Genomic DNA, 15,169 nt, shown 5'->3' on the forward strand with positions numbered 1-15,169 from the left:
ACTTGTGCCTAAGGTACTTGTAACCTATCAATTTTCCCCTTTTTATGACGACAAACTTAGAATTGATATTCCCCTTGAGAACCAGATCTCCATATGGTTCCCCCTACAAATCAGCCATATTCTCCATGAAACCGAACCTAAGAAGCCGATCACAATTGGTTCTTCAAGACTGTTTGGCAAATCATCAAAACTCAAAGTTCCATAACTTATCAATTTTCCCATTTTTTATGATGACAAACCCAGAACTAATATTCCTCTTGAGAACCAGATTCCTCATATATTTCATGCGGATCAGACCTATAATCAATATTTTATCAGCAATGTTCCCCCTACGAAGCAGAGCTATCTCTTGAGAACCAAAGAACTAGATTCCTCATATGTTTCCCTGTATTATCAGCAACGTCCCCCCGGCGAAACAGATCCATCTTTCATGCACAACATTCGATTCTGTTCCTCCCATGTTGACACCTATATAACTTCCCCCATGTTGACACTTATATAACTTCCCCCTTTTGGCATCATCGAAAGGAATAACAGAAGAAGTACTACCAAAAGGAAGTTCAGCAACATTAACTCAGGCCACTTGGGCAATACAGCATAAACAATAACAAGAACAACAAGTGATGTCAGTGCACAACATAGAGTGATTGCCCATAGTGGAGTAATTATAACAAAAGCACAGTAGTTTCAACAATACCTAATATGACAATTTAAACAACTAAAGTACCATTATCAACAAATATAGGGATCAAAAGAAAGTAATAATTCAAGGGAATTTGGAAGAAGTGAAGGACATGGATCACTGGGCAGGAAGAAAAGTAAGGGGCTAAGGCTTTGATGAGCTTGTCCATTCGTTCATTTACTCTCCTTTGATCAATGATCATTTGCTCTCTCAATTCCTCCACTTGTTTCCTCAATCTTTCATTCTCACCCTTCAACTTAGCATTCTATTCTGCCGAGGGCCTACGAGGACCAGGTTCCCAACCTACTAAGTAGGTTGAACCATCAATCAGATCACCAAGACTCTCCCCAAGCTTCGTCTCATCAATAACAAAAGCAGTCCCATGCATATATAGCATCATAGTATCACATAAAACATAGAAGTCTGATACTTCTTCTTCAGAAACATTGGGACTTGGAGGAACAATGAGGTGATTCTAGTTTTGGAACTCATCACTCTGCCTGACAACACTCTTTGAGACTTCAAAGTCTTCTCCTTCCAAACCTAATGACTCAACCTTTGGTTCTATAAGGAACCAGGTTCCTTACTTACACTACCCTTTCTATCCATGAGCAGTCATGTCTCCCTTTTCTTCTTCTCAATCTGTTTACCCTTATCATCTGCTGCATCTTTCTCAACCAACCCCCTTTTTTTCTTTTTCTTTTTTTAAAATTCTTTCTCATAGGAAAAGATTTCATTTCATTCTCTCTTCCACAATCACATCAGTAGCTCACACCACTTCACCATCAATCAGCCTACTTTTCATCAATCCTTTTTACTGATCGAAAGTTTGTTTATACACAGAACTCAAGGAGAAAAAGATCATCATTAAAATTAACTTCATGAGAAGGACTTGAGGGATCAGGTCCCTCATTCAGTCCTCACATTCACCAATTTCTCCATTCTTCAACATTTCTACGAATCCAACCGCAACTTTAGCCTCACGGTCTAGAATATTAGATCTACCATGTTCCTTTTCAGTTACACTTCCATCAAAATCTACCAAATACTTTTTGGGGTTTTGATTCTGATGGAGTTAGGTTTTTGGAAAGTGAGAGAGTTGGGTTCACTTCTGGCATATTTGGAAAGAAAGATTATTTTGAGACAAGGTTGAATTTGGTTTTGAAGAAAAGAATAGGTTTTATTTGGGTGTAAGATAGAGAAGTGTCTTTTTGGGGTAATGGGTCAGTTCAAAAAAGGTTTAACATTTTGGATTTCAAAAGGTAGGAGGAGAGGCAGGAGAAAGGCAGAAATAAATTATGACATGACACTTCATCAACTTAAAAAGGCATATAAGTATTGGAGAGACTACTAACCTGAGTCACAGAAACCAGGTTCCTTGACGATTTTTTGAAAATTTTGAGCAAAGACTCCTAGAAGTGCAATGTCACTCTTACTTGTTTTGTCCTGAAACTGACATATGTGTATACCTGTAACATTATAGATTTGAGTTAGATTTCGCCGAAAAATTCTTTTTAGCATTGTACCTTTCTTTCTTAACATAGACAATCATCGAGGGACCAGGTCCTCAGTTGAGCTTGGTCAACCCCAACTCCAGACGATTTCTTTCAAAAAGTTCCCTGCTCAGCGCCTTGGTGAAAATGTCTGCTACTTGATCCTTCGTCTTCCAGAACTTCATACAAATCAGAACCTTTTCAACATTGTCCCTAAGAAGATGGTGTCTGACATCAATGTGCTTTGTCCTCTTGTGTTGTACCGGGTTCAAGCTGTAAATATACCAAAGTCTTCAAGATGTTGCTTGATCTATAGTGAATGAGCCCAACAAAAAGCAGCAGCCACGTATTCAATTTCAGCAATAGGAAAAGCCACACAGTTTGTCTCTTTGTACCCCATTAGATCAAGTATGACCCTGGAAAATGTGTCGTTCCAGATATGCTTTTCTTGTTCACAATATAGCATGCATAATCAGCGTCAGCATAACCAATAAGGTTGAATTTGTCACCTGAAGGATAGCGCAGAACCAGGTTCTGTGTGCCCTTAAAATACCTCAGAATTCTCTTAGCAGCCTTCAGATGAAATTCCTTAGAATTTGATTGGAACATTGCACATAATCCCACACTAAATACAATGTCTGATCTGCTACAGAAATGACCCTATGATACCTCTGTACATGGTCTGTTTTACAGGGGAACCAGGTTCATCCAGTCTAGACAAGTAGCTGTGGCGATGGGAGTGTCAATGATTTTTTATGTTTCCATGTCAAATCTCTTCAACAGCTTCTTGCTTCACTTGTAAATCTGAGAAGAAATTCAGTTCCCCCATCGTACTCATTTCTAACTTACTTACCATGAGTTATGCACATTCTTCACATTGGGAGTCAACTGTTGCTCCAAAGATGATTCCATCAACATAGATCTTTCACACCAAGCACGGGGAGCCTGACTCCTATAACAGTTCTGTCAGCAGGTCGTGGAACCAGGTTCCACACATTGTTCCTTTCAAGTTAACGGAGTTTTTCTTGCATAGTTGCTTAGAACCAGGTTAAATACCAGAGTCTAAGGATGTGATTACATTTTGAAGGGATGTGAACTCTTTTGCTTCTAGTTGGATACTTGAACTTCAGAATTTGACGGACCAGGTTCTTCCATATGTGAATCATCATTGACATCAACATAATTATGAGTTCCACTATTGTGTTCTGTATCATAAGTTTATAATGCTACATCTCCATCTCTTTCTTCAGCTTCAGTGGTAGTAATTGGGGTACCAGGTTCCTCTTGAGAAGTTGAAGAGAATGTTGCATTGTCTTCGCCTGTATCCTTCATCTGACTCATCATGACAGCCTTGCCATTTGAAACACCAGATATTTCTCTTAGCACATGCATCACACACTCTGTGCTCCTTGAAATTTGAATTTGGCAGACCACGAATCAGGTCATTCTTCAAGTAGCTCATATCACCAGCTTGTAGAGACTCAAAATCAGCAACTTAGATATTCTTGTATCTTTTGGTTACTAAGACCACTTCTCCAGTTACCAAATTAGTAACTGTACACACTTTAGACAAGAACTCTACTTTGTTCCCTTCATCACAGATTTGAGAAACTTTCCAACCTTTCCGACACCGAGAATGTACCACTTCTTTCATTTTCAGAGGATACATTCCCTCCTTGCAGGGCCTTCGGTGAAAGGAAATCATTTGCACTTTCAGTAATGAGCTTCGAGCAATCGCTATCCATGTACCACTGTTGACTGCCCCCTTTCATTGTTCCCTGCACACTAAATCAATGATTAGACTTAGGAACCCCAAGCCAACTTGGGTCCCTTATAATGATAGAACGGGCGGATCAAACTTCTTTTTACCCATGCAGGCAACACATATTTTCTTTTCAGGGAACCAGGTTCCTTATCAGTATGCCTCTTTTCAACAAAAACTCTATTTTTTTGTAAAGACTGAATTTTAACTTTACAAGAGTCCTTGTAATGACCAATTTGACCATAGTGAGTGCTCAACCTATTATCAGCCACAATTACATACTTCCTATGGGGATTATAGGAGGTTTTAGCCTTTTGGAACCCGATTCCTTGCCTGTTTTCACCATTACTAATGTATATAGACGTTATCACATTAGAGGACCGGTCCATTTTAGTGACTTATCAAGATCATTTTTAATCCTTTTTAAATCCTCCTAAAGTTGTCTATTTTTTTCAAGCTCAACAACAAGACTTGTTTTAATTTTCTTAAGCTCACTCTCAACCACTTCCTCTCCCTCAGTGTTGTCCATCTATTTTTTTGTTTGTTTTTTTCAACAAGTTGTGTTCTCTAGTTACTTCTTCCATTTGTTCCCTTAAATCTTCAAAGGAAACTACCATATCATCCCTTTCTTAAACCGTAGCTGCAATTTTCTCCACTAGTGTATTCTTCTCTTTGCTAAGGTTCTCTATAGTTTTCTTCAAGTCAACAACCACTACCATCAAATAATCTCTAGATTGTTCAGCATTTCCTAGCTTTATGATTAGGGCATCATTATCATTAACAAAACTATAATATGTATCAATTAGAACGTTTGCTAACGACATCAATTTCTTCGAAGAGTAGGACTTTAGATTTCACTAAACATCCCTAAAATTTACCTCATCATTGTCATCCTCTTCATCCTCATCGGACTGAGCCATCAATGTAAACAATGAATCATCTTCATTTTGCATTGCCATCATGGAGCTGCTTCCTACATCTGGTTCCTCTTCTGATTCACTGGAGGAGTCTCCCCATGCAGCAAGAGCTTGCTTCACAATATTCTCAGCTGCACTTTTTTGGCTGAATCATTTGTTAGGAACCAGGTTCCTTTTTGCTACTTTGTTAGAGTTGTATTTGTGATGCTCTTGTTTCAGAAATGGGAAGTCTTTGATGAAGTGTCCAGGCTTTCCACACGTATGACAACAATCATTTCCTTTGGAATTCCTGCTGGAACTTCCTTTCTTTGGGATCCCACCATTTTTGCAACCTATCTTCTGAAATCTTTTTGGTCTATTGGTTGATTGACTTTCCTCAAAGTTTAGTGGAGCAGCCATGTAGATCCTTTCTAGGTGTTAGCCTTTTAAGAAAGAACCCGCTATAATATCGATTATTAGAAACTATACGTCCACCAGACTGTATAAAGAACTGGGTTCTCTATGAGTTTCCACTGAAGATACTAATGAACCGAACTATATAGTGATCTGGTCCTATATCAGTTCCCACAGTGCTACCTACTGAACCAGTATATAAATGAGACACTAGATAAGTTCCCACTATATAGAGAACTAGATTCTCTATAAGTTCCTATTGTAAGCAACAGACTGTAATACCAACTAGTTTAGGGAATTAGGTTCTCTAATTGCTCATACAGTAGCTCGACAGTAAGTAAAGAACATAGAGGATTTTTACGTGGAAAAATTCCAACTCAAGAGGACAAAAACCACGACCTACACTTGTAGGCTTTTAACTTCACTAACTTGTAAACACCTATTACAAGCCACTTTGTAATACATCTATTACAGAGGATTCAACTCAACTAACTTGTGGCACTCTCACCACAAGCCAATTTGTGACTCTCTAGTTACAAAGATTTTGACTAACTTGTGATACTCTCACCACAAGTCACTTTGTCAGTCTCTAGTGACAAAGACTTTAAATACTCTAACTTGTAATAACCCTATTACAAGCCACTTTATAATAACTCTATTACAAAGGCTTTACAACTCGACTAACTCTAGCCAAGATACAAACTTGGAGGGTTTGTGATTTTGGGTTTCCTAAAACACAGTTTCTAAGAAAGCAAGATAGGAGTTACAATGAAGAACAAATAACAAAGACTCAACAAACCTAAGGACTTAAGATATCTTTAATCTTGGATCTGGTCCTTGAGGTTGAAGCAACTTTGTTCTTAAGAGAGGTTGTTCTTGTACTTGAGAGAGGATTTTCGTTTCTGATTTTGCAAGTCTTGGGAAAAATATGTTGTGTCTTGCACCAAGTTTATACAACAAAAGACATCACCTTAGTGATGTCAAATATTGGTTAGTACATGCCTCTTCTCAATGGGAAGTGACTGATGCACTGTTTGCTGCACTGTTGCAGGCAGTCACTTTCTGCAGTTGCTTTCCAACTGCACTGTTGACTTATACTTCTGTCAGGGGAACACCAAGGTATCAGGTCGCTAATCTGGTTCCTGTGAATATAAAGCACACTACCCGGATTATCTTGAGTCGATTAACTTGAATGATTGTACTAGGCATTTTTCAGGTTCTTTATCTGGTTCTCTCATGAAGTAAGTTATTTTACCTTCCTTGATTGTATTTATACTTGTGTGACATCACTTACAATGATGTAATCAAGGGAGGTAAAAAACCTTCCACAGAAAGTTAACTGTTATACTGTTCCTGTACAATAGCGTGTGCAGGCAGCAACTTTTTTGCTGGAGAGTTGTCTTCATACAGTCTCCTCGGAAACTAGTTCGGACCTGTTCCCTAAGTTGTTCCTTATACTCTTCCTCACTTGAGTCATTGCTATCAGCTTTGAGTACCAAGTTCTTTTCTTTCTTTGATTCTCTTCTTTCATTGTCTATCCTCCTCTTCATCTCGTAGGTGTTCAAATTTCCAGCCAGATCTTCTATGGTCAGCTCCTGCAGGTCCTTTGATTCAGTAATAACATTCACCTTGCTTTCCCAAAGGTTGGATCCCAACCTAAAACTTTGTGATCTCAAGGTCTTGTAAATGTGTAACAGGTTCCTTATCTGGTCCTGAATGGTAAGTTTGTTAGATCATCAATACATAAAGTAAAATACTTGTGCCCAAGGTACTTGTAACCTATCACTAGGGCTGGGCATATATCAGGTAAAACCGATAACCCGAACCATTAATTGTTTATTGGGTTATCGGTATCGGGTTATTGGGTTAACAGTTCGATAACGGTTTAAAATTTTTTTCACTATTGGGTTATCGGTTCGGGCCTTGGTTTGCCAATTTTGTTAATGGGTTAACCGATAACCCAATAAGAATTAATAAAATTACGACTTTACCCTTAAGTATATACATATGTTAGGGCTTCAGTTCATTCTCTCCTATTCTTTCTTAGCCGCACTCTTCAGTTGCTTCATCTTCATTCTTCATAGACCTTACTAGTTACTCCTAGCGTAAGTCGTTAGTCTTATATATTAAACTTTTAATTTCTATAACAAAATTCATCTTCATATTGGTATTTTTGACTATTAATGATTCTTTATTTTTTATTTTCGTTTCTTAATTTTGTGAGACCACGTTGTGCAACCTATACCTACTACCAATTTCTCTTCGCACTTATCAATTCTCAATCGACAATCTTCGTTAGTTTCGGGTATATTTTTTAACATTATTCTTCTGTACAGTACGCTGAGCTTTGACAACAGGACAACATTTTCTTGCCTTCTAGTTGTTTTTCATTTTTGTGTTAGTATTGCCCATGCACATATCAAGGTTTTGCTATATGGTTTTTTTTTCCAGGTTAGGCATTTGACAAACAACATCCAGTCTAGATAAACTGTTAGTACTATATGTTTGGACTTGTTAATTTTAAGGTAAAATTGCTACTACTTTGCATTATTATTAATGTATTTGGACAACTATGGTTAGAATTATTCCAGTTGCGACCACTGGATAGAACGCAGAAATGAATAGTATACTATGAGCCTGTTTGGATGGGCTTAAAAACTGGTCAGCCAGGCCAGCTTTTAAGCCCTTTTTAACTTCTGGAAGTGTTTGGTAACTAGACAAATGGCTTAAAAAAAGCCAAAACCAACAAGTTGGGTTTCCCCAACTTTTTCTAAATTTGCTTAAAAGTCATATTGTTTTGACCAAGAATATTACATTCTTATCCCTTATAATTTTTCTTAATCTCGAAATTACCGCTCAGTACAAAACTTGAAATTGCTGTTGTCTTCTTCCTCCCGAAATTGCAGCATCTAGTTTCTTCATTTTACTCTTTTTCTTTTCCATTCTTCTCCAGATGGTAACGATTTGTTTGCTCCCATTTTTTGTTTTTTACTAATTTTCTTTAAAATATTAATTATTACTTTCGTTTGCTTTCTTCATACCAAAATTGTCTTAATTTTCGTTTGCTTTCTTCATACTACTTTTAGTTTTATAAATTGAAAGTGAATTAAAATATTAATTATTATGTATTTATATTATTTAGAATAAAATATTATAATAATAAGCTTCTTTATAGATTTAACATCTTTAAGGATATTTCAGTAATTTTAGCAGAAAAAATGCTTACTAACACTTGTTTACCAAACACTTCAATAGTTTTTTTCCAGCTCCAGTACTTTTATCCAAACACGTAACTGTTTATTTATAAAATCAACTCCAGCATTTAAAAAGTGCTTTTAAGCACTTGTACTTAAAAGCTATTTTTTAAGCTAATCCAAACGAGTTCTATATGTGAATTCTTCTCTTTTTTGCTTAACTCCAGTGAATTGTCTTCTCTTTTTTGCTTAAATCTAGATTGAGTTATCTTATCGGGTAAACCGATAACCGAACTGATAATGATCGATAACCGATAACCGATATCTTAGCGATTTGGTTATCGATTTATCAAATTTGTAAACCAATAACCGATAAGCTAAACCGATAATATTCATAAACCGTACCGAACCGACCGATGCCCACCCCTACACCACTCCCACCACCATCATTCTCAATGAAAACCAATACTCATCCACCTCAACTACCACAACTAACCACCCTATCACCATCAACAACCATAGCTGGCACTGCCCATCTTTATAAACTACCACCACCCGCCACCATCTTCCTTAATCACAACTACCACCACCACCGCCCACCATTATTAACTATCACCACCCACAACCACCATCCTCAATCATAATAGCTACCACTACCAATCACTACTAGCTACTACCCTAAACTACCACCATCAACCAAATCTACCACCAACCACCACTTTTAGTCGGCATTCACAAGCACTACCGTTAGCCATCACCACCAGCAACTATCATATTTTTAAAAACTATATATTTTATTAGTGAAATATTAGATTAATTAGTATTTTATTTGAATTTTATGTTTGTTAATTTTCAAATAAAGGTAAATTTTATACATTCAGAGGTTAATAATCAAACAGTCTTAATCATTTAGTATTCAGGTCTTAATACACATCTTAGCATTCAGATATATATTCAGATTCATGTGTCCCAATCTTAATACACATCTTGATATTCAGACGCGTATTCAGATTCAGACGTCTTAATCTTAAAATAAATAAATAAATAAATAAATAAATGAGGCCAAACAACCATTTCCCCTTTTAAACTATCACATTTTTATGGTAATTCATGTACATTTAGTTTGAAGAGACATAAGTGAAAATTTTGAGTGGTGCAGAGTCATGCGCAAAACATCTTGCATTCATGCACTCATTCCAAAGAGTGTGATGAGACAACCGCTCAAACTTTGACCTATAAGTCACGTGGAGATAACTTTACCATAGTTCAAAATATCACGGAGATAACTTTATCATAGCTCAAAATATCTTCAATTTATGCGGGATCCGACAAAGGGTCGCATCCTAAAAAAAGTGATAAAGAAGGCCACATCCCATAGAGTGTGACGAAGACAACCTATCCTAATGCAAATATTAGTGACTGCTTCCACGACTCGAACTCGTGACCTATAAGTCACTCGGAAACAACTTTATCATACTCCAAGGCTCCCTTTCGGTGCAGAGTTGTTTGTTATTAGCAACATATTAAGTTTTCAAGGTTTTTTATGAAATGACAAACTTCAACTCCTCACGGTATAATATCCTTTTGTTATTAAGGCGTGGTCATTATTGTTTGTGGCTATTGCTGGTTTTTACAAAATTTGTCGTTTCTTGTATCACAAAAAAAACTATCATTTCTTGCAATATTATAGAACTCCCAAAAATTGACTATTTTCACTTCAGGACCAACACCACCACCACCACTAACATGCCCAGTATCATTCCACAAGTGGAGTCTAGGGAGAATAATGTGTACGCATACCTTACCCCTACCTGGGGAGGTAGAGAGGTTGTTTCCGATAGACTCTCAGCTCAAAGGAAGAAAAGGGAAGAGGGGGGGGGGGGGGAGATTTGACAACATGCTCTTACTTCTGCAAAAAATCCATAGTGATGAAATAATCCATATTCAACCTTCAGGAAAGTAAAACCACCAAGGCATGGCATACTAAACCAGATAAGAATACTCAAGGTTTTTGTCTAAAGGACTATGATCCTTCTTTTTTCTCCTCTTTCCCTGGAGTAAATGAAACATCTAAAAAAAAGAGTAAATGGAATACCATGTTCCAAAATGAAGTAAAGACTGGTAGAGGTGCTTTTTCAAAGTGTAAATGATAGCATAATAACTTAAATACAGTCATTCAGCAGGTTACTCCATCAATGGCAAAGCAAATGTTCAAGCAACTTAAGTAATTAAGTAATGTCACAGACTGAATCATGCACCCGTGGTTGTGGCAACTACACGAGACATTTGGCATGTAATAGTGTGACTATATAAGTTTATAACTACTTGGACAAACCACACCATCGACAACCCTTTTGATCTGAATGTTCAAGAGAGTTGCTTAACCTACACGCAAAAATTTTGCGAGTCCTATGTATTCTCTAATCTAATTGTTCTCGCGCCCATCTCATACAGTTAACCCTGCAAAATCAAATACATAAAGAAATTTCTGCCCCTGTGTTTGTACCCCGGCCTTGGTCTGCTTCTGTAACACATGTTATTTGCTGCTCCAAGCAACTGGCTGAACTATCTACTCCAGAAGTAAGCTGCCCAACTCCAGTAACGGCACTCCGCTCAGTCATATCTCCTCCAATAGGTGCAGCTCCGGATTCTGTACCTTGAGTACTAACAGCAGCATTTTCATGCAACTCTGGTTCTGCTTGATTTACCATCTGAACTTCCAAGTCACCAGTATTCTTTGTGCAGACCTGCTTGCTGGCATTCCTCCTCTTCTTTTTCTTGAAATGGCCTTTCTTCGGTTTCAGAGCTGCTGCACTTTCTTGGTTGCTGATTCCCAAATCTGTGGCCTTCTTCATCGGTGGAATGACAGTGTATGCAGAATAGTCATTAGGCTTATCATCCGGCCACAACCCACTAGACTGAATGGCCAGCAATGCAGTTCTAGCAGCTTTGATCTCTGCTTCCTTCTTTGTCGTGGCTGCCCCTCCAATATATCGGATTCCCCCTATCTCAACAGTACAGGAAAATGAACATGTGATTTTGCCTTTTGTTTCATGCCACTGCATTTCATATTGTGGAATTGCAAAATTCATCTTCTGAGCATAGTCTTGCAACATATTTTTGCACAAGCCTGTCTGATGCTGAAACATACACCAAACAGGCAAAACAGAAAGGTATGACTTCCAGAACACGAAAGCTTGAAAGTTAACAGCACAACAACAAAGAATTAGTACTAAATACAAATCAAAAAATGGTTTCTTTTATAGCCCTTGCGTTGCTCCATATTACAAAATTATGCACATTCATAGAGTTGGATCCACATGACATCGGAGCACATAGCCAAGGAAGCAATCTAACATACTTCAAACTAACAGATAAACCCCTAGCAATCTAACATACTTCAAACTAACAACTAAAAGGAGGGCTAAAATGACAAATAAGGCATTCCACCACAAAATGGGAAGTTTATACAGTTACCTAAGCATAACAATCATTAAGAACTGGCCTAGGGTAAGTTATTGGCATGAAGATGCTAGCCATCATAGTGAAGTAATCGGCCACCGCAGATTGGAATTCAAAAGGAAGAAGTTACCCCGAAGATGGAAGTTTTTTTAGGAAAAATTAGCATAGGAGATTAAAATGGCCAAATTAATTCTTGAAAGAATTGTAAATAGATTATTGCTATTTTTTTTAAATAGCAGACAGCTGACCGGAAAACTTCACAAGACTGAGTACTACAAGTAATGATTATGATCTCCCCACCTGTAAAATAATTCAAAGAAAAACCCCTCCCAACCACCCTTTATGTCAAAGTTCTTATGTACCTGCCAAAAATCATACCCACACTTGATCTTTTATCTACTTGCCAAAATCGTATTTCTCCTCCGCTTTAAATCTAGTAATTATCTAATCTAAAATCTAGAAATCAATCAAATCATCCCCTCCCTCCCCCCCCCCCCCCCCGGGAAATGAAAAGCAAAATATGTATTCACACAAGCCTTCTGGTCAGAATGCAGGAATAGTTAAGATCGTAGTGCATATAAGCCCAGAAGCACAATTTGTTTTGTCCAAACGATGAAGGATAAAGAAGAAGTACCACTGGCTGAGAAAGGCACAATGCCACTGCCCCAGAATCTACAAGTTGCTTGAGTGCAACTTCAGCAGCTGACTGCTCCGCTGTCTTGCGATTTAAAAATCCAGGTAGAGAATCATATCTGACATTATTCACAATCACTGTTGACCTAAATGTAGGCTTATGAGAAGGGCCATCTTTGATAATCTCATAAACAGGGGTAGGAAATCCAACTTTCTGGGCATATTCTTGCAATCGGCTTTTGAAAACATAACAAGTTGACACACCTGTAATATGTTTAAAAGTAAGAGACCACCCTAATAAAACTAGCAATAAGATGAAACAGAAGCAATAAGCAGGAAAGGCAGCTTAAAGCAGAAAGGTGACAAGTAAATACAAGAGAATTAGATTTTCAACCCTTTGTATAATAATAACACAAATGCATGCACGCATATGTCTATAAAGCTACACTTTCTGCAAATTTGGACCATCAAATCCTGTGGATCGGACAATGTAGTATTATGGATTGGAAACTGTCATATTTTCTTGTTCCCTCTCTTTTCAAAACCCTAGTACCCCTGTCTAAGAACAAATATTTGCACCTATCCAAAATTATAAGAAGTAAAGAAGTATAAAAAATAACCTATGGCTAACTACCCTTTGTTGAATCTTTAGCACAAGATCACTAACTCTAATGGTGTACATGCGTGCTAACTTCCAATCTTTCATAACACTCAGTTTCATCAATTCAGCCAAGGAAGTGATATGTCTTAAATCTCTTGGATGTGCCTCATAAACTATGGACTGAACAAGGAAATGGTGTTCTCTCTGTACAATCATCCTATAAAGTTCTTGGTAGCAGCAGGAAATTTTCCTTCATGGCCTTAGAAGATCATTTCAGGAGGCAAAATTCCTTACAAGCTGGCATGTTATATCTACACAAAAGAGGTCTGCAGTTCTGTAGCCGATGCTTCCTCTGTGGGAAGGGAATTGAGGATGGCTGGCTTAATTCCTGCATTGTGAGGTTGCTGGTTATCTTTGGCATCTCTTTTTCAATATCTTCGGGATCAAATGGGTCACTAAAGCAACCATTAAAGATCTCCTCAGCTGGACGTATTCCAAAGGAAATAAGAAGCTGGATATCATATGGAGGACTATTCCTGGTTGGGCGTTTTGGGACTATATGGAGGAAAAGAAACTTAAGGTGTTTTGAGGGTAAAGAAGCTCCTATACAGATTCGGAAATTATATACTTAAGTAACTTAGCAACATGGTATAATCTTGAGAATATGTATGATGAAGGGAGACTGTTAGAATTCATAGATTCATTGCAGAGTTAAGCTTCATTGTACTATTCCGGCAGATGTAATATTCAACACTGTCTTAGTGCTGGAACTTTATATGAATAAAACCTTTACACTATCACAAAAATAAAGTTTTACCACTCCAGATCGATATAATAGCATCCTTATATCTCCAACAACAGAAAGGGGAAAAAGGAAGGAAAAAATACAGCTTAACAGGAAACACAAAAAGTCTCTATTGAAATGCAAAAAGGAATTAAAAAAGGTAAAAAGAATGCTCATAACCAGTGAAAAATGCTACGCAAAATCCATATTGTACAGCTACATACCTAGACTCCCTATATTGACTAAAAGCTCTATATAACTTTTTGGTTTCTGGACAAGTAATATAAGCTTCATTAAACTACAAGTACAGCCAAAACATGCTTTGCTTTTTATTTATTATTGGCGTTGGTGTCTGGGCCAGTTTGCGTGCAATATTCCTCTGGGTACCTACTACCTACCTCTTCCAACCAAGGCTTAGGCGGATATGAAGAAATCACTTAATGTTTTTTGTCGGATTTACATCGAAACCACTAGGTATATTATATAGCTAAAGACACAAAACAAATACCTAATTACTCTATACCTCAACTACCCATTAAACCCAAATACATTAGCCAAATACTTATCTTCTTTTAAAGAACTTAATAATACCTTAGATTCTTTTTTCCCACAACAAAGATTTCATCTTTTTTCCTCATTGCTTTTCCTCAACAAAATTTTCTTTCAGAAATTACAATTTCTTTGGTAACCAAAATCTTCTAAGCACATAATAACTCAACAACAGCTTGCAAATAAAGTGCTATTTATCCTAGTCTATTGTTCATAGTAAAGACAAAGTTGAAAAAATTTACAAAGAAAATTTAAGAGATTTAAAATAAGAATAAGGAGAAATAGAGGAGAGAAAAAAAAAATACCTTGGAAGCTCTCATTTTTCGCCATTTTAGGTATCGGCGACCCAAAAGGAGAGAGAATTATGTAGAAACGGAATTTTTATAGGAGAAAAACTGAATATGGCATTTATTCTCCGAGATGAAATTCCATAAATGCCCATCAAAAGTTTGAGCCAACATGAATAAGCTGTGCTAAAACTGTTATTCTCCTTTTTCTTAAGGGTAAAAGTGGAAATTCATCAATTGCAAATTAAACCTTTGGATTCTTGGAATAAGAACCTGTTCTCTTTTTTTCTTCTTCAAAATTGCAGCAACGATTTTACAAGCAGGCCATCCAACCCTAAACCCCAAAACCACCGTACATATACATATATAATGTGTATAAACATAAACCCACAAGCTTTATTTGGTTAAAAAA

The 15,169-nt window shown here is 37.2% G+C and overlaps 1 protein-coding gene across 1 annotated transcript; it reads right to left on the minus strand.

Moving 5' to 3' along the window:
• Positions 1–10,637: 10,637 nt before the first annotated feature.
• LOC104228616 (double-stranded RNA-binding protein 1-like) lies at positions 10,638–14,868 on the minus strand. Its single transcript, XM_009781096.2, has 3 exons — positions 14,776–14,868; positions 12,538–12,800; positions 10,638–11,581 (listed from the first exon to the last, which is right to left on the minus strand). The coding sequence occupies exons 1-3, from the start codon at positions 14,798–14,800 to the stop codon at positions 10,910–10,912; spliced, it is 960 nt and encodes a 319-aa protein (XP_009779398.1). The 5' UTR covers positions 14,801–14,868; the 3' UTR covers positions 10,638–10,909.
• Between the last annotated feature and the right edge of the window lie 301 nt (positions 14,869–15,169).

This window comes from Nicotiana sylvestris, chromosome 4, assembly GCF_000393655.2.
Source record: "Nicotiana sylvestris chromosome 4, ASM39365v2, whole genome shotgun sequence".
In the NCBI taxonomy this organism is placed as follows: Eukaryota; Viridiplantae; Streptophyta; class Magnoliopsida; order Solanales; family Solanaceae; genus Nicotiana; species Nicotiana sylvestris.